At 46.7% G+C, this 20,559-nt stretch overlaps 1 protein-coding gene across 9 annotated transcripts in view; it reads right to left on the reverse strand.

The window, feature by feature from the left end:
* The window catches only part of NCOR2 (nuclear receptor corepressor 2), a 236,236-nt gene that overhangs the window by 152,669 nt on the left and 63,008 nt on the right, over positions 1–20,559 (reverse strand). For all 9 annotated transcript variants that reach the window (XM_058158811.1, XM_058158809.1, XM_058158820.1 and 6 more), the window contains exons 3-6: positions 13,927–14,054; positions 12,229–12,400; positions 11,427–11,606; positions 10,217–10,330 (exon numbers count right to left, since the gene is read on the reverse strand). In XM_058158811.1, the coding sequence (XP_058014794.1) occupies positions 10,217–10,330; positions 11,427–11,606; positions 12,229–12,400; positions 13,927–14,054 (594 nt within the window). The remainder of the gene's footprint in view (positions 1–10,216; positions 10,331–11,426; positions 11,607–12,228; positions 12,401–13,926; positions 14,055–20,559) is intronic.

A 20,559-nucleotide genomic window follows, 5' to 3' on the forward strand; every position in this document is an offset into this window, starting at 1 on the left:
ATGTCCTGGATGCGAGGGATCTGCAAATATTTTCACGGCCCTCTTCTTGATTCGTGCAGTATACAGGTCCTCAATGGAAGGCAGGTTGGTAGCAATTATTTTTCCTGCAGTTCTAATTATCCTCTGAAGTCTGTGTTTTTCTTGTTGGGTTGCAGAACCGAACCAGACAGTTATAGAGGTGCAAATGACAGACTCAATAATTCCTCTGTAGAATTGGATCAGCAGACAACTTACACAACCAGACAACCACCCAGTGGCCGGCTCTTGCATTACTGGATTGTGTCTGCTGCAGGTTGCAATTTTGACACTCGCACACAAACAAGTGAGGAGGAAGGGAAAACTCGAAGGGCAAATCTTTTGGCCAGCCTGCCAGAGCTGCAGGGAGCCACCTCGGAGGCATCAGAGGGCATCTAGCTTACATAGACCCAACAAACCAGGAGGTCCCACTTAGCTAGAAGGGGCTGGAAAGGAACGTTTCCCCCCCCCCCCAGAGATCTTAGGCAAAGCTGTCCCACCGGAAAGTAAAGTATTTGTAGCTCAGGGTTGAAAGGAAGGGTCCTTGGTGCTCTCTGAGGTTGTTTTCTTGTAGACATTTCGTGAACCGACTAGGAAATTTCATCAGTGCTAGAAGGGAGAGGGATTTGCAGAAAGGAGGAGGAGGAGGTTGTTTTTGGTGCTCTCAACTTTGATAGTTGTCTTGCAGATATTTTTTGACCTAACTTCGTAATATCATCAGTGCTAGAAGGGAGTGGGATTTGCAGGGTGGAGGAGGAGGAGGAGGAGGAGGAGGAGGAGGAGGAGGAGGAGGAGGAGGAGGAGGAGGAGGAGGAGGAGGAGGAGGACTGTGGGGTCCTTGCTGCTCTCTGAGCTTGGTGGTTTTCTTGCAAGTGTTTCATTACCCAACTAGGGAACATCATCAGTGCTGCTGCTACTGTTGAGCAACCAGTGACCTTACCTTGGGCAATGAAACATCTGCAAAAAAAAAACAACAGCCAAGTTCGGAGCGCATCAAAGACCCCCCAAACAAAGCTCTCCCACCTACCCAACGGCAGGAGGCAGAACTGCCAAACGCTCCAACCTCTCCGCGCAAAATAGCAAATCTTTCCTCCTACAAGTTGCACTAAAAGCAAACCAGACTTTTAACACACTTTGACAGATGCTCAGCCAGTCGCTGCCGGAAGGCAGGTGTGATTTCCCGCAGCTGGAGGTCTCACCTTTCATCTGCAGGTAATTCTCCTGCTTGAGGTCAGCCTCCTTTGCAGGAAAATTTATGAGGCTAGACACAGCCATCGTCTGCCGGGAAGGGGTGGGGGGGGGGGCTTGGCACTGCTGTCCCTCCCTCAAAAAGCAAGATAGCTAAAGGACTCCAAACAGCCTCTCTCCATCCCTGCTGGGCGCCCCTCCAGAAATCCACCACACCCAACCCTGCTTAGCATCGGTGAAGGAGGCACTACCTGTCCCTCTGTGTCCGTGTCCCCAAGACTGCGACCTTGCTTACTTCCAAACACACAAAAATGCATACTCATAATCCTTGACATACGACCACAACTGAGCCCAAAATTTCTGTCGCTAAGTTGTTCCTTCCTTTCTTTCTTCCTTCCGATTTCTTTCCTTCCCCCCCCTCTCCTTTCCTTTCTTCCTTCCTCTCATTCCGATCTCCCTCCCTCCCTCCTTTACTTCCTTCCTTTCTTCCTCTCATTCCGATCTCCCTCCCCCCCTGCCTCCCTCCCTCCTTTCCTTCCTTCCTTATCCCCATCTCCTTCCTTCCTCTTTCCTCCCTCCCTTCCTCCCTTCCAATCTTGCATGCTTGCTTTTAGTACTGACTACATTCTCTTAATAAAGTTTATTTTAAAAACTGGTCTTGGGCCAACCTCTGCCATGCTGCCTCTGTCTAGTCCGAGGATGTTTCCAAAATTATCAGCCAAGAGGGAGTGCAAATTCTCCTTGGCACACTCTGGCCAGACTGTGGCAGATCTGAGGCTAGAACCAAACATTTTTGTTGCTAAGTGAGACATTTAATAATAATAATAACAGAGTTCGAAGGGACCTTGGAGGTCTTCTAGTCCAACCCCCTGCCCAGGCAGGAAACCCTACACCACTTCAGACAAATGGTTATACAACATCTTCTTAAAAACTGCCAGTGTTGGAGCATTCACAACTTCTGGAGGCAAGTTGTTCCACTTATTAATTGTTCTGACTGTCAGGAAATTTCTCCTTAGTTCTAGGTTGTTTCTTTCCTTGATTAGTTTCCACCCATTGCTTCTTGTTTTACCCTCAGGTGCTTTGGAGAATAGTTTGAGTCCCTCTTCTTTGTGGCAACCCCTGAGATATTGGAACACTGCTATCATGTCTCCCCTAGTCCTTCTAGACATACCAAGTTCCTGCAACCGTTCTTCATATGTTTTAGCCTCCAGTCCCCTAATCATCTTTGTTGCTCTTCTCTGCACTCTTGCTAGAGTCTCAGCATCTTTTTTACGTTGTGGTGACCAAAACTGGATGCAATATTCCAAGTGTGGCCTTACCAAGGCATTATAAAGTGGTATTAACACTTCACGTGATCTTGATTCTCTCTCTCTGTTTATGCAGCCCAGAACTGTGTTGGCTTTTTTGGCAGCTGCTGCACACTGCTGGCTCATATCTAAATGGTTGTCCACTAGGACTCCAAGATCCATCTCACAGTTACTATTATTGAGCAAGGTACCACATATACGGTACCTGTGCATTTTGGGTTTTTTTGTGCCTAAATGTAGAACCTTACTTTTTTCACTGATGAATTTCATTTTGTTAGATAGCACCTAATGTTCAAGTCTGTCAAGATCCTTCTGTATCTTGAGCCTCTCTTCCGGAGTGTTGGCTGTTCTTGCCAGCTTGGTGTCATCTGCAAATTTGATGAGTTCCCCATCTATCCCCTCGTCCAAGTCATTGATGAAGATGTTGAAGAGTACTGGGCCTAAAACAGAGCCTTGAGGTACTCCATTGCATACTTTCCTCCATGTGGATGTAGTTCCATTGAAGACTACATGTTGAGTGTGGTTGGTCAGCCAGTTACGAATCCATCTGGTGATGGTGCTGTCTAACCCACATTTTTCTACTTTGTCTAGTAGTAGGTTATGGTCTACTTTATCAAATGCTTTACTGAAGTCCAAGTAAATTTCTGAAGTTGAGTTCTGTCCCATTTTACGACCTTTCGTGCCACATTTGTTAAGCGGACCACTGCAGTTATTTCATTACTAACATAGTTGTTCAGTGAATCTTTGCTCATCCAAGGGTCACAAAAGGGGATCAGGTGACCCTGGAACACCACAACCGTCATAAATATGAATCAGTTTGCCGAGCGACTGAGTTTGGATCACGCGGCCACATTAAGGGAGGCCGCAATGGTCATTAAGTGTGAAAACCGGTCCCTTGTTTCATTGCTGTTGTAACTTTGAATGACCACTAAAGATACCATTGTAAGTCGAGAACTACCTGTAGGCATGCAAAAACGGTTCTGCAAGATGTAAGATGTTGAGACTCTAGAAAGAGTGCAGAGAAGTGCAACCAAGGCTAAAACATACAAAGAACGGTTGCAAGAACTGGGCATGGTTAGTCTAGTGAAGAAAAGGACCAGGGGAGACAGGATAGCAGTCTTCCAATATTTGAGGGGCTGCCACAGAGAGGAGGAAGGGGGTCAAGCTATTCTCCAAAGCACCTGAAGGCCAGAGAAGGAATAATGGATGGAAACTGAGCAAGGAGAGATTCAACCTGGAAATGAGGAGAAATTTTCTGACAGTGAGAAAAATCAACCCATGGAACAGAAGTTGAAGGAGCTTCATCACTGGAGGCTTTCAAGAAGAGACTGGACGGCCATCTGTCAGAAATGGTGTAGGGCAGGGGTGTCCAAACTTGGTCCCTTTAAGACTTTTGGACTTCAACTCCCAGAGTCCCTCAGCCAGCAAAGCTGGCTGAGGAACTCTGGGAGTTGAAGTCCAAAAGTCTTAAAGGGACCAAGTTTGGACACCCCTGGTGTAGGGTCTCCTGCTTGGGAGGGGGGGGGTTGGACTAGACCTACAAGGTCCCTTGCAACTCTGTTAATCTGTTAATATATAAATTGGCCAATGCAAATTGTATTCTGCAGCAATTAGGTTTTTTAAAAAATGAGGGGGGCTGCTCAACCCTGTTTTTCAGCCTAGAGCGATGTATTTATAGACAGTTCAGGAACAAAGAGGTACAAGGAAAGAGGCAGAAAACAAATTAAAATTCAGGCTTATTGATTGTTATTGATAGTCCCAAGAGCCCAGCAAGAGATGTTGCCTCTTTTCTCTGGCATCACATTGAGTGATTCTTTTTAGAAGAGAAGAGGAGGGGAGGAGAGGGGAAGAGAGGAGAGGAGAGGAGAGGAAAGGAAAGGAAAGGAAAGGAAAGGAAAGGAAAGGAAAGGAAAGGAAAGGAAAGGAAAGGAAAGGAAAGGAAAGGAAAGGAAAGGAAAGGCAGTCCTTGACTTATGACCTCAACACATCCCAACATATTGGTTGTTAAGTGAGACATTTGTTCAATAGGTTTTGCCCCCATTTTACATCCCTATTTTTTTTTTAATTTGCATTTATATCCCACCCTTCTCCGAAGACTCAGGGCGGCTTACACTATGTCAAGCAATAGTCTTCATCCATTTGTATATTATATACAAAGTCAACTTATTGCCCCCCCCCCAACAATCTGGGTCCTCATTTTACCTACCTTATAAAGGATGGAAGGCTGAGTCAACCTTGGGCCTGGTGGGACTTGAACCTGCAATATTGCAGGCAGTTGCTGTTAATAACAGGCTGCATTAGCCTGTTGAGCCACCAGAGGCCCTTGCCACCGTTGTTAAGCGAATCAATACAGTTGTTAACCTAGTAACCTGGTTTTTAAGTGAATCCGGCTTCCCCGTTGACCTTGCTCATCCCAAGGTCACAAAAGGGGATCGTGTGACCCTGGGACACAGCAACGGTCATAAGTGCGAGTCAGTTGCCAAGCATCTGAATTTTGAACGCATGATCCCAGGGAAAACTCCTAAATGTGAAAAACGGTCATAAGTCACTTTTCCCCCCCAGTGCCATGGTAACTTTGAACGGTCACTAAATGAACTCTCGTAAGTCGAGGATTACCTGAGTAGGTAGTTTTTGACTTACGACAACAGTTGGGATCAGAATTTCTATAGCCGAGAAAGGCGATTGTTAAGGGAGTCGCACCTGAGTTTACAATCTCTTTTGCGTCGCTGTCACTAAGCCAATCACTGCCGTTGCTAAGAGAATCACGCAGTCATTAAACGAAACCCCATCAACTTGGCAACTGGCTGGGAAAGTCCCAGATGGTGATCCCACGACCCCGATATGCCACAACCATCAAAAATACATGCCGAGTGGCAAGCGTCCAAATTTTGCGCAGGGGGATGTTGTGACGGTCATAATGCAAGGACCGGTCGCATGTCCCTTTTGGGGGGGGGCATGGTTAACTTCCAACCATCACTAAACAAATAGTCGTAAGTCGAGGACTACCTACAAAGCAGGTGTTTTTGAGCAGGAAATGGGCAGTCTGTCCTGCCTCCCCATTTCTCCCTTCGGTTGTGGGTGCTCCATCGGTGGAGGTTTTCAAGAAGAGACTGGACAGCCATTTGCCCAGAAATGTATAGAGTTTCCTGCCTAAGCAAGGGGTTGGACTAGAAGACCTCTGTGGTCCTTTCCACCCATCTTATTCTATGTTCTCAATGCTAACACTGCTTGTTTTCTCATTATTCAAGGTTCAAGGTTTTGGTGAACGTCTTCAAAGCGCTCCATGGCATAGGGCCGGGCTATTTACAGGACCGCCTACTGCTACCGAATACCTCTCACCGACCTGTGCGCTCTCATAGAGAGGGACTCCTCAGGGTGCCGTCAGCTAGGCAGTGTCGTCTGGCGACGCCCAGGGGAAGGGCCTTCTCTGTGGGGGCTCCCACCCTCTGGAACGAACTCCCCCCGGGACTTCGTCAACTTCCGGACCTCCGAACCTTTCGTCACGAGCTTAAAACGCATTTATTCATCTGCGCAGGACTGGGTTAGTTTCTTAAATTTATGGGTTTTAATTGGGTTTTTATTATTTATTCTAAATTTTTAATTTCGGCCCAATTGAATAAGTTTTTTAATTGTATTTTAATTGTGTTTATATTGTAATATTATTGTGTATTTTATTTGGCTGTGAACCGCCCTGAGTCCTTCGGGAGAAGGGCGGTATAGAAATTTAAATAATAAATAAATAAATAAAATTATCACAAACACACTGAAAATCATCTGTGTGAGTCTCAAGAAATACCTGTGAACGTCTATCAAACCTATTGGAATGGCAGAGGGTTTCCTGCTCCAACAGGGGGTTGGACTAGAAGACCTCCATGGTCCCTTCCAGCCCTCTTATTTTATGTTCTCAATGCAAACACTGCTTGTTTTCTCATTATCACAAACATACCACAAGCACACAGAGAGCCTTCTGAGATCTGGACAGCTATAAAAACCTATTACAATGGTACAAGGTCTCCTGCTTGTGCGGGGGGCTGGGCTAGAGGACCTCCAAGGTCCCTTCCAACTCTTGTTAACTGCAAACCCCAGAGAGGGAACGACTGTGCCTCCAAAAACCAGCAAACCTTTATTATTATTATTATTATTATTATTATTATTATTATTATTATTATTATTATTATTATTATTATTATTATTTATTCGATTTTTATACCGCCCTTCTCCCGAAGGACTCAGGGTGGTGTACAGCCAAAGTAAAACAAACAGTGCAATATACAATTAAAAAACGAATTTAAAAAACTTATTACATAATTGGCCTAAAAATGTAAAATATATTAAACTAAAACCCATTAAAATTCATAATAAAAATTAAAAAAACCAATAAAATTTAAGCCAGCCCCGTGCGAATAAATAAGTGTGTTTTCAGTTCGTGGCGGAAAGTCCGAAGGTCAGGTAATTGGCATAAACCCGGGGGAAGTTCGTTCCAGAGGGTAGGGGCCCCCACAGAGAAGGCTCTTCCCCTGGGGGCCGCCAGCCGACATTGTTTGGCGGACGGCACCCTGAGAAGTCCCTCTCTGTGAGAGCGTACGGGTCGGTGGGAGGCATGAGGTAACAGCAGGCGGTCCCGTAAGTACCCGGGCCCTAAGCCATGGAGCGCTTTAAAGGTAGTAACCAAAACCTTAAAGTGCACCCGAAAGACCACAGGTAGCCAGTGCAGTCTGCGCAGGAGTGGTGTTACGTGGGAGCTACGCGAAGCTCCCTCTATAACCCGCGCAGCCGCGTTCTGGACTAACTGAAGCCTCCGGGTGCACCTCAAGGGGAGCCCCATGTAGAGAGCATTACAATAATCCAAGCGGGAAGTAACGAGCGCATGAGTGACTGTGCACAGGGCATCCCGATCAAGGAAGGGGCGCAACTGACGCACCAGGCGAACCTGGTGAAAGGCTCTCCTGGCAACGGCCGTCAAATGATCTTCAAACGACAGCCGTGCATCCAGGAGAACACCCAAGTTGCGCACCCTGCCTTTTAATGGCCTCTTTCACTCCTTCCCTTTATTTTTCTTGACACAGCAGAAGTGCAAGAAAGGGAGGGGGAGCTGCAGAAAAGATGCGGCAGTGGCTGTCCTCGCATGAACTCGGCGGCGGCTGCTGCGAGAGCTCGTCCGCGAGCACCGAGGGGGAAAAACTGGGAGGGGTGGGGGAGAGAGAGAGGAGAGAGAGAGAGAGACAGACAGAGGGAGAGGGGGAGAGAAAAAGGAGAGAGAGAAGACAGAGGAGAGAGAGAGAAAGAGAGAGAGAGAGTAGCGGGGGGAAAGGATGAGGTCAACTCCCAGAAAGGAAGTTGACAGACGTTTGCTCCGAGGCAGGCGAGTGAGTGAGGCCAGGAACAACTGCAGTGCTTTGGGGACAAATGAAAAATAATCCGCTGATCTTTGCCAGGTTCATTTTGTAATGCTGAAGAACGCGTATTCAGAATACAGAATAACAGCCCTGGAAGGGACCTTGGAGGTCTTCTAGTCCACCCCGCTGCTTTAAACAAGAAGCTGCCCAGTCCCTTCTTTAAAAAACCCCAGTGTTGGAGCATCTGCAACTTCTGAAGGCAAGCTGGTTTCACTTGTTAATTGTTCTCACTGTCAGGAAATTTCTCCTTAGTTCTAGGTTGAAAGTCTATGGAGATTCTCAGTCATCCAGGGTCACCCAAAGGTGCTTTTTCAGGAGGCAGCTGGACTGTCTTCTTTTTCTTTGAAGACGTTTTGCTTCTCATCCAAGAAGCTTCTTCAGCTCTGACTGGATGGTGGGAAACGGAAGGATTTATACTCCTTGCAGAAAGCGGGTCATTTGCATCCTTTGAAAGGGTAATTGAAGCACTTGGAGGTTCAGCTGTGTCTGTTGTGGTTCGCCAGCAGCCTGCGGACCTGGCGGTAGAGTCGGACAGTGAGGAGGCTGGGGAGGAACATGGGCCAGTCCTGGAGTCTGGGGAAGACTCGGATGAGGGCTCTGCGTCGGAGGCAGAGATGGGGCCAGGGCCATCTGGGAGTTATGTGCGGACTCTGGAGCCTCCAGAGTCAGACATCAGACAGGCAGAGGGGGAGCCTGTTCTTAGTGCGCACATGCGCAGAGCTGCCAGAAGGCAAGAACAGCTAAAACAAAAGGGACGACTCGGGAGTAAGGCAAGGAGATGATTGGTCACTCCCATAAGGCTTAAAAGAGAAGCAAAAGCACTTGGGCCTTTGCAGGAAAGCAACATTGTTAACTCTTTCAAGTCGGCATCTCTGTGTGATTCTAGACTCCGTGGGGCTTTGCAGCATGTCAAAGGAGATAAAGGTTGGTGATTATCCCGAAGGACTTTTCTGCAACTAATTGGGACTCAGCTGGGAATGAACATAATTCTCAGCTGTTGCAATAAAAGAGGTTTTTGGGACTATTTGTGTGTTTTAATGACTCAGGAAGCCTAGGTCACAACAGTGTCCTCAGGGTTACCCGAGTGGTGCAAATGCAGACTAGAGGAACCAGGAGCACAACTCAGGTGACCCTGAGGACACAGATAAACCTCCAAGTGCCTCAATGAACCTCTAAAAGGATGCAAATGACCAGCTCTGTCTGCAAGGAGTATAAATCCTTCCATTCCCCACCATCCAGCCAGAGCTGAAGAAGCTTCTTGGATGAGAAGCAAAACGTCTTCAAGGTAAAAGAAAGAAAGTCCCTTTGCCCCCAAAAAGCACCTTTGGGATAACCACACTGGGGGGTGGGAACCATCCGGGCCCAATTCACACCACCATGGCTGACCCATTCAGGGAAGGGACCAGGATTCAGGTGTTCTTGAGGGCACATAATCAACCCCAACCCAGTCAATGAGCAAGCGGCCATTTTTTTAAGGCCCTCCAGCTATGCCCAGGTTGGTGTCGGGGTCTCTAGCATCCCCTCCATCATGGGAACAAAGCCACATGTTTAAAAACTGTAATATCCCAGTTAAGAGTCAACAAGGAGGGAGCGGGGGCAGGAAGGGGAGAGATCTGTTCCTGTGTCTTCCTTTATAGCCTCCCATCACCCCACTGATGGAGGAGGGGTGAAAACTCCCAACAATGAGAAGGAGGAACTTTTGGTCCCTGAGAAATAAGTTTGGAGAACCCCACAGAGGAAAGGAATATGACAGTAATTTGTTTAAGGTTATTTCTCTCTCTGTCTATGTCTATGCCCATCTCTTTCTCCCTCTCTTCCTCTTTCCATCTCCATCCATCCATCCACCCATCCGTCTTCTGTCCATCTTTCTATCCATCCATTACTCCATCCACCCACCCATCCACCCTCCATCCATCCATCCACCCACCCGTTTCTCCATCCATCCATCCACCATTCCTTCCCTTCCTCCACCCACGCCTCCATCCATCCACCCATCTTTCCCTCCACCCACCCACCTCCTTCACCTACCCACCCACCCACCCGTGCCTCTATCCATGCCTCCATCCATCCATCCTTCCCTCCACCCACCCGCCTATCCCTCCCTTCACCCACCACCCTTGCCTCCATCCCTCCATCCATCCCTCCATCCCTTCATCCACCCATCCAATCCCTCCCTCGCTCCCTCTTGCCCTGAGAAGTAGCTGGCTAGGATCTCCCAGAGAGAAAAGGTGCCCACTGCACCCTCAAGCTTTAGCCAGGAAGGAGGCATCACTTTCCAAACCGTAACCCGGGTTCAAGAGCACAGCTCACCCGATTCTCGTCGTAGATGATCTGGACCAGGCTGCGGTGCTTCGACTCCAGGGGTGGGGGAGAGATGGACTTCTCGGGCTCCAGCGGTTTGGCCGCTTCTTCCTCCAGCTGTTGCTGTAGAAGCAGAGGAGAAATCGAAAATAAGGCAGGGGGCGCTCATTGGAAGTCCTCCCTCTCACAGAGACCAGCACTCCCTGGAGGGCCCTCGTCACCTCCCTACAAATTGCCATTCAGGCAGTCCTCAACTTTGCAATGGTTCGTTTCACGATGGTTCAAATTTACAACAGCTTTGGAAGAAGCGGCTTATAACCCACCCAAGTTACAACAACCTGTTACGTCTCAACAACCTGGCTCACCTTTATGATGTTGGCAGTGTCCTATGATTTGTGCTTTGCGAACTTCCCTAGCTGGGCTTCCTTCAAGCAGAGTTCTCAATTGGGAAAGGGTTCATTTAATGACCGCGTGAATTCTCTTAATCACCACGGACAAAATGGTCGTAAAATCAGAGCCAGTCATGTAATAACTTGCTTAATAACCAAAATTCTAATTAATTAATTAAAATTAATTGTGGCCTTAAGTCAAGGACTACCTAGACACAAGAACAGTTTTTTCCCGAAGGCCATCACTCTGCTAAACAAATAATTCCCTCAACACTGTCAGACTATTTACTGAATCTGCACTACTATTAATCGTTTCATAGTTCCCATCGCCAATCTCTTTCCACTTATGACTGTATGACTATAACTTGTTGCTGGCAATCCTTATGATTTATATTGATATATTGATCATCAATTGTGTTGTAAATGTTGTACCTTGATGAACGTATCTTTTCTTTTATGTACACTGAGAGCATATGCACCAAGACAAATTCCTTGTGTGTCCAATCACACTTGGCCAATAAAATTCTATTCTATTCTATTCTATTCTATATAGGTATATCTGGACACTGCTGTCACTCAGTGGGAAAATCTCAGTTTTGTTGATGTTTTCTGTCTGATGCTCCTGAGTCTCTAAAAGCTGTCTTGTCTCCCTCCCTCCCTCATATTCTACCTGGCAAAAAGGAAGTGATCTAGTTGCATCTAGAACCCGACCAAAATGGATTTGTGTCTCTGACTGACTCCACTCTAGACCTTCTCGGATTGAAATCTGAATGAAAAAGTTCTCAACCGATTTCCGTTAATGTTGGATTGGGGAGGGGGGATCTCGTTACCTGCTTTTTTTTCAACTTGGAGATCTGCTGTTCCACCATGGTGATCTCTCGGTCCACGCGGTCCATGTTCTGGATCAGCTCCTCCTTCGAGAGCCGGGACGGGAGCAGATCCAGTTCTGAGTCAGGATGGGCAGGGGTGATGGGAGAAACGGGCTCCAGTTTCCCAGTAATGCCTCGATCCTGCAGATGGAAAAAGGGGAAGGAAAGTTCATGAGAAGAAAGCTTCTTCTAAGGAAGCGCTAGGAAAACTCAAGGGATGACCTTCTTGAACACACCAAAGCTTCTATCCTCTGAATGCAGCCAATTTGGGCCTATCAACTTGGCAACTGTCCTTCATTCCTCACCCAGACCCTCCCTTCTTTCTCCAGATGACTCCATCTGTAACCTTAAACCAGGGAGAAGCTGCTTGGCTGGGCCCTCAAAACAGCTGCTTCCCACCAGGAGACCTCATCCAAGTTGGCCATCTCCATTTCTAACGACCAGGGAAGAGAGACAAGACCTTCATTGTTCCATAACACCAACTGTCACTCCTTCTGTGTCCTCCAGAAGGATCCACGCCATTATCCTCTCCTCACAACTGAACTTCCTGTCTTTAGCCAGCTGGCTGGTAGTGAGGAATGGTTGCCTTCTTTGAAGCCACCAGGAGCCAAGTCTCTCCATCATCTTGGCAGATCCCCGGACATCTCAGATGGCCTATTCATCCCCCCCACACACTCACCCACCCTCCAGGCAGAGGATTTAGCGATCTCAGCTTCTGAGATCTTCGATTTTAGGACTATAATGGGCGGGCTTTCCAGCTTACCCTGGAGAAACCCTCTGTTCCGGCCTGGCTGAGCAGAGTCGGAGGCCTCAGCAGCGGCTCCTGTAAGAGCTCCATCCGAGGCCGCTTGGTCTCAATAAACTCGATTTCCGATGGTTTGCTCAGATCCGAGAGATACGAATGGGACTCGGTCCGAGTGTGAGTCTCCTGGGATCTGCAGGGAAGGGAAAAGAGATTGGGTCAAGGAGCTCCATGCCAATCGATTTTAAATGGTGGGGGGTTTTTTTAGACTGTTTCTCCCAAGACAATTCATAAAGCCGTCTTTATCATCTTAAAGAAAACTTCACAAACCCAAAAGACAAACTCCAAAGTCGAACTAAGAAAGCAACGAGGAAATTTTAAGAAAAATGTCTTGTCTTATACTTATCAATAATGGCTGGTTCCATAAGGAATCCAACATCACAGTAGGAGCAATGCAAAATATTATTATTTTTATGAATGGAGGCAAATATAGGTGTCCGAGGATAATGATGTGAGATTGAAGGTGGGTCAGTTACCAGAACTAGATATTATAAGTCGAAGCATCTGGACTTATGCCAAAAGTTCAGAGAATTTCTTTCCACCGAAATAAATGCTTTTGGGCTGTTCTTTGAGTCATGTTTCAGTAGAGAAAAATTCCCTGAAGATGGGCTCCGGCATAAGTCCGAAAGCTCAGAAAAATAAATCTCTGCTCCTAGTGACCGACCCACCTTCTGTTGTCGGCTCTCGGCCACCAGCACCTCCAGCAGACTTTTATCTTGCAACCTCCTCTGATTCGGCTGCTGGAGGTGCTGGTGGCCGAGAGCCGACCAGGGGAGTCAAGGTCAGCATCGGGGCAACCTGGGGGCTCTGAGGGGAAAGAGGAAATGGAGCTGGCAGAGAGAGAGTGGGGCGGAGCCTGGGCCGTCCGTCAGCCCTCAGATGGAGAGTCAACAGCCCCCCAGGTCTGGAGGTGGCTGATGAGGAAGAGGAGGAACAGCTGGGTCCAGTGACTGATGTATGGATGCACAGAAGGCAGAGGAGAGGAGAGCAGTGGAAATCTATGGGCTGGTCCTTGGGACGGAAGAACTGCTAACAAAGCCCCACTCTAGCTCTGGGGACAAAAGGCAGGGAGCGGAGATGAATAGTTGTGGCAGATAACTATTCATCTCCCTCCTGGATGGATTTGTTATCCTGTGGTGAGAGAGAAACTTTTTGCAGGGGCTGCTGGCACTCCTAATGAAGGAACCATTGATTTAACTACAGATGGCTTGTCGTGTTTGGGAAGCTGGGTCAGAACACACGGTTGTTAAGTGAATCACTGCACTTTTTGCCTGAATGGCAAGATCATTAAGTGAATCCAACTTTCCCTCATTGACTTCACAAAACTCTGCCATACAGATAGCCCTCAACTTACAACTATAATTGAGCCTGGCAATGACAATGGTTTAAGTCGTAAAGCAGATCATCGTGTGATCGTGGTAGTTGTGATGCGCACACAAGGGCTGTCGAGCGAACGCGATATGATAGTCCAATCGGAAGGAAGCCATCGTTTTGAGCAAAAATGGTGGTAACTGCAGCCACGTGACCAGTTGTCCAGCACACAGAATATGTGCGCTCTCGCTCTCTCTCTCTCTCTCTCTCTCTCTCTCTGTAAACTTGAAAACTGGGAGGAAAAAAAATCTGTTGGAACCTTGAAGTATCTCATCTCTTTAGCCTTACCTTTCATTTCCCGGCTGAAATTCGGATAACAGGGAGGGTCTGCGTCGTTGGGGGTGTAAGAGAGACCCTGGGGGCAGGTGGGAAGGGTATTCTCTGGGATGGTGCTGATATTCCAAGAGACTCACATCCTAAAACAGAAGAATAAACCTTCAGGTCAAAATCACGTACAGGTAGAATAGAATAGAATAGAATAGAATAGAATAGAATAGAATAGAATAGAATAGAATAGAATAGAATAGAATAGAATAGAATAGAATAGAATAGAATTTTTATTGGTCAAGTGTGATTGGACACACAAGGAATTTGTCTTGGTGCATATGCTCTCAGTGTACATAAAAGAAAAGATACGTTCATCAAGGTACAACATTTACAACACAATGTTGTATAGTCCTTGACTTACAACAGTTCAACTTAGCGACCGTTCGAAGTTACAACGGCACTAAAAAAACTGACTTAGGGCCCTTTTTCACACTTACGACCGTTGCAGCCTCCCCGTGGTCACACGATCACAATTCAGACACTTGGCAAACTGGTTCGTATTTATGACGGTCGCAATGCCCATGATCCCCTTTTGTGACCTTCTGAACAAGCAAGATCCACGGGGAAGTCAGATTTATTTAACAACCATGTGACTAATTTAACGACTGCGGTGATTCACTTAACAAACATGGCACGAAAGGTCACAAAATGAGACAAAACTCACTTAACAAATGTCTCCCTTAACAGCATATATTTTGGAGTCAATTGTGGTTGAAAGTTGAGGACTACCTGCAATCATTTTGAAGCTTTCCCTGTCTATGGAGATCCTCCGTCATCCAAGTTATCCTTGTCCCAAAGGTGCATTTTTTTCAAGACACAATTGGACTTTCTGGTTTTTCTTTGAAGAAAAGCTCTGACTGGATGGTGGGGAATGGAAGGATTTATATTCCTTGCAGACAGCTGGTCATTTGCATCCTTTTAGTGAGTCACTGAGGCCACTTGGAGTTTTATCTGTGTCCTCAGGGTCACCTGAGTGATGCAAATGAGTGTGGAGCTTTCTTGGAACTGTTGAAAGATTGGAGATAGATGATATCATATCTCTCCCCCTCTGCTGAGAGAGGGGTGTTTAATTTTGGCATAGATGGCTTCTTTGATCCCTCTTTCAAACCAGCGGTCCTCTCTGTCCAAAATGTGGACTTTGCTGTCTTCAGAAGAGTGGCCTTTGTCTTTTAAATGCGGATGGACTGCTGAATCTAGTCCTGATGGGTTTGTTCTTCTGTGTTGTGCCATGTGTTTATGAAGTGGTTGTTTTGTTTCCCCAATGTGCAGATCTAAAAATGGCTCACTGCATTGTACTGCATATACTTTCCATTCTCCGCCATCCAGTCAGAGCTGAAGAAGCTTCTTGGATGAGAAGTGAAACGTCTTCAAGGAAAACCCAGGAAGTCCAGTGGCCTCTTGAAAAGGCACTTTGGGGAAACTTTCCCTGCATTTTGGAAAAACCACCTGGATTTGACCAGAGCCGTACGATATGGACAACATAGAACTGAATTCATACTAGCCATGGTTGATGCACAGATGCCCTCTGTAAGTGGGACAAAATACCATCACTGAACAACCTTTTAACAAGCTTTGTTTGCCACAATTCCTTAAATGAATTCCCTGCCGTTGTTAAGTTAGTCACACGGTTGTAAGCGGATCTGGCTTCCCCATCGACTTTGCTTGCCAGAAGGTCACAAAAGGGGATCGCGTGACGATGCATTGTCTACATCCTCTATATCAGGGGTCTCCAACCTTGGCAACTTTAAAAGGACTTCAATTCCCAGAATTCCCCACCCAGCAGACTTGGGATTCTGGGAGTTGAAGTCCTTTGGCTTCAAGTTGCCAAGGTCAGAGACCCCTGCTCTATATCACTTTTCCTTGATCTTCTACTTTGGCTTTTAGGTTCTTCTGGAAAAAACAAAGCCAGACAGGAAATTTTAATCCCCGGCTTGTTTATTCCCCAAAACTCTTCTCCTTCCGCAGGGCCAGAACTGGAAACCAAGGGTTGGGTTTTCTGTAACCTCCTGACGAAGCCTCTGCAGAGCAAAGTTATGAGTGATGCAACGAGAAGAAGCCCACAATTTGAGGAAATGCCTCCACTTTAGTGCATGGGAGAGTCTGGAGAACTCTGAAGTGCACTGAAGACTCCATAATAAGGTCAAAATCTAGGTCAAAAGTACTCAGAAGAAGGGGAAAAAAAAGAGAAGTAAAGAAAACCCCTAGTCAACCACTCTTTGGTCAAAGGAGAAACTTCCTCAAAATTAACGGTCATCTTTAGAGTCAAAACCGCATCAACTGTACCGGAATATTCTCCAGAAGTTAACATCTTGGTTAAGATTTCCTTCCTGATTCATTCCCCCCCCGCCCACAGTACTTGGTTCTCCTTGTTCTGCCTTCATTTCAAGGCACTCTATCTGTGTCTGGACCTCCTCCTCAGCCCCAGACTCCCACCCTGACCCAGGTCCGGATTTGCACTTCAGGCCCAACCCCAGATTGCTTTAACCACACTTCCTGACAGAAGCTACAACGGGTTGGCTTTGCAAAACATCTGAAGGCTGATAAAGCCAATAAGGCCCAATGTGCTAACCCAGATCAAATTGCAAATGGTAGGCCACTTTGCAACTCAATGAAGCCATTCCTTCATTCGTACAGGAATAAGGTGATGTTACCTACCATACTTTTCAGAGTATAAGGCACACTGTGTCCCCCTCCCCCAAAGTGGGTGGGTGTCTGTGTGTCTTATACAGCAAATGTTCCGAAGCCCCACACACCTGCCGGCCCCCGTTTCTAGCCTCTGCACGGCACGTTTTTGGCCTCAGCACGCCCCATTTTAGACCCATTCCAAGCTGCGGGGATCACCACAGCACATCGCCGCCTCCATGCGTCGCATTTTCGGTCTCCACGTGTCACGTTTTCGGCCCGTTCCAGGCAGCAGAGATTGGTGGCGGCGGTGGGGGTCCCCGCTGCCTGGAACAGGCGAAAACACGATGCGCAGAGGCCAAAAAACAAAGGCCGATCCAATTGCCAATCGGCTGCTCATGCTGAATGAAGCTGCGATAACGTGCTGAAACTGACCAGGCTGTTTGCTGTTGGCTGCAAGGATGCTAGCCAGATGTATACCGAGGGAAACTGGTAGCAGAGGCAGATTTTTTTTTTCTTGTTTTCCTCCCCAAAACTAATGTGTGTCTTATAACTCTAGAGCGTCTTATACTCCGAAAAATATGGTAGTTTGGGTCCTGAAACATCTGCAAGAAAGCAGCCAAGCTCAGAGAACGCCAAGGACCTAACAGTTGAACCTTGAGCTACAAATATTCTCTTCTATTAGTTGGGTCATGGAATCATCTTCATTTAATGACCCCATAATCCCTTGCGGGGTGGAGTCTGGGCGCCTGAATGGAACTAGCGTAGTGTTTTAATGGCTGGATGCCCTTCCTGTCGCCATATTCCTTCTCCATTGATGATATTACCCAGTTGGGTCATGAAATGCCTGCAAGAAAACCTCCAAGCTCAGAAACACCAAGGATCCCACAGTTCAGCTCTGAACTATAAATGCTCTCCTTTATTGGTTAATTCATACACTCTCTTAGACCAATTCTAAACGCCTGGAGGTGTCAACCTCATTCATCTCAGAAGCTTCCAAAGGGTACCTTAGAACATAAAATCACAGGGCTGGAAGGGACCTCAGAGATCTTCTAGCCCAACCCCTTGCTCAAGCAGGAGACCTTATACCGTTCCGGTGAAATGATTGTCCATCCAGTCTATTTTTGAAAACCTCCAGTGATGGAGCACCCACAACTCCAGGAGGCAATTCCTCTTTACTTCTAAGCTGGATCTCTCTTTGACAAGCTTCAACGCATTGCTTCTAGTCCTGCCTTTCTGAGATAAAGCTGAAGAACACACAGTGTGGTGTGAATAGGGGAAGAGAGTCAACCAGTGTCCAACCACAAGACATTCTCTGCTCAATGATACTCTGAACTCAACAACATGGAGGAAAGCATCTCCTACAGTTGTTGGAGAACGCCAAAGTTTTCAAATAAATAAATTTTTCAAATAAATCACCATCACTAAAGTGGGCACCCACTCATCCATGGTGTCAATGAGGCTATAAGAAATGCTTGGGAGATTGAAGAAAAAATCCATCAACCATGTAATGATATCCTACTAGGCTTCCAACTCTGATGGAGCCCATAATTCATATCTACCTTCTACATCAGGGGGTCTCCAAGCTTCGCAAATTTAAAACTTGTGCCCCCCCCCCCCAAGGATTCCCCAGCTAGCATGAAGAACATCAGCAGGATTTATCTGGCTGAGGAATTCTGGGAGTTGAAGTCCACAAGTCTTAAAGGACCTAAGCTGTAGATTATTAAGGGCCTCCCTGGGGAATTCTGGGAGTTGAAGTCCACAAGTCTTACAGTCACCAAGTTTGGAGACCCTTGTTATAGATTAAGACCTTCTCTTCTCAAGATCATTGGATTTTGACAGCTCAGGAAGGTTGCCAGCAGTTTCAAGGGCCGCCAACTGACCAGGGAAATTTCAAGCAAGGTTGAGGAAGTGGGTGGCAGATTTACACTGCCGAATAAATTAATAAAATTGACAGCCAAATTCCCAGAAAAAGAAGTTATTCCAAGATTACTGTGAAGGTTTAGAATTTTCCCCCCCATCAAACTTTTGAGATGTGATCATTTGGCATCATCCAATTTGAGACTCTGGCAAGAGTACAGAGAAGAGCAACAAAGATGATTAGAGGAGTGGAAGCTAAAACATACGAAAAACTGGGCATGACTAGTCTAGAGAAGGACCAGGGGTGACCTAATAGCAGCCTTCCAATATCTCAGGGGTTGCCACAAAGCAGAGAGGTCCACCTATTCTCCAAAGCACCTGAAAGCAGGACAAGAAGCAAAAAGTGGAAACTAGTCAAGGAGAGAAGCAACCTAGAACTCAGGAGAAATTTCCTGACAGTGAGAACAATTAATCAGTGGAACGACTTGCCTCCAGAAGTTGTGAATGCTCCAACACTGGAAGCTTTTAAGAAGAGACTGGACAATAATTTGTCTGAAATGGGATAGGACAATGATGGCTAACATTTTCCAGACCGAGCACCTAAAGCGCGCACACCCGAACCCCCAAACTGCAATGCGTGTGTGGCCCTCGTGCATGCGCCCTGGCCCCCACGCACGTGACCCACCCCCTGCACATGCACAGCAGAGATCCAAAGACCAGCTGGCCAGCAGGAAGTGCGTGCGCATGCACAGCGGAGCTGAACTGGGGCGATGGCTCGTGTGCTGACAGAGAGGCCGCTGTGTGCCATAGATTTGCCATCGCGGGTATAAAGTTTCCTGCCTGACCAGGGGGGGTTGGACTACAAGACCTCCAAGGTCCCATTCCAACTCAGTTGGTTATTTGATTTGATTCAATTTGATTTGATTCAATTTGATTCTTATTCTATTCCACTTTTGATCTTGCTATTGTTATCCCCGTTTTCAGTTTTACATAGAAGCCGTTTGGGAGGTCAGGGTGTGCTTAAGTTGGTGGGTTAACCTTATTTCCTTGTCCCTTTTCTTCCAACTGTGGGCCTTTTATTGAATTTTTATCTTGTAAAGCCTGCGGGGAGTCAGAATTATTCAAATGCTAATAATAACACCTGGCACCGTTCCCTGCCTCTAAGAGTCTTATGTTCTCATGATAAGATTGCTTTTTTTCCCCTTTTTTTTTCTTTTTTACTGAGCTCAGGGGATATTTTGGGCAAGTCTGATATTACAATGGGATCCTTTTGATCTCTCTTTCTCTGATCTCACTTGCAACACACACACACACACCGGTCTTTCTCTTTGGATCTAGAAAGCAAAGCAGGAAAACAAATATCCATTCCAGAGCTGCAGGACAATGAGGAACGAAGGTGCAACTACACATCAGATGAGCATAATTATGGTTTATTTTACGCAGACTTTCTGCCTGCAGAGACAGTCTCTTTCCAGAGGGGAGGATTCAGTTCTGACCAGTGCATTTCCGTTTCCTGCCTGTCTCTCTAAGTTTGTGTGAAAGAAATCTGATCTTTCATCAGCTGAGATGGGCTTTGTTTGCAAAATGCGGAATGGCAGGATTGTTAGTAATTTCTAAAAGGCACATGGGGAAGGGGATGGGGTTTCTCTTGCCATTGAGATTTATGGCTCTTCTGTGTGATTGTCCACAGAAGAGCCATAAAGGTCAGCCTCAGGGCTTAGCCAGCATACTCAGAGTATTGTATGGGTAGTCCCCAAGTCCTATTGTTAAGAGAGGTAGTTGTTAAGGGAGCCACTCCTGATTTTACAATAGCCACCACACTTAGACTTATATACCACTTCACAGTGCTTCTTCACAGCCCTCTCTAAGCGGTTTTCAGAGTCAGCCTATTGCTCCCAACAATCTGGGTCCTCGTTTTATAGACCTTAGAAGGACGGAAGGCTGAGTCAACCTTGAGCTGGTCAGGATTGAACTCCTGGCAGTCAGGAGAATTAGCCTGCAATACTGCATTCTAACCACTGCGCACCATGAAATGAATGAGGGAGGGAGGGAAGGAAGGAAGGAAGGAAGGAAGGAAGGAAGGAAGGAAGGAAGGAAGGAAGGAAAGAAGGA

This window comes from Ahaetulla prasina, chromosome 15 (genome assembly GCF_028640845.1).
Source record: "Ahaetulla prasina isolate Xishuangbanna chromosome 15, ASM2864084v1, whole genome shotgun sequence".
In the NCBI taxonomy this organism is placed as follows: domain Eukaryota; kingdom Metazoa; phylum Chordata; class Lepidosauria; order Squamata; family Colubridae; genus Ahaetulla; species Ahaetulla prasina.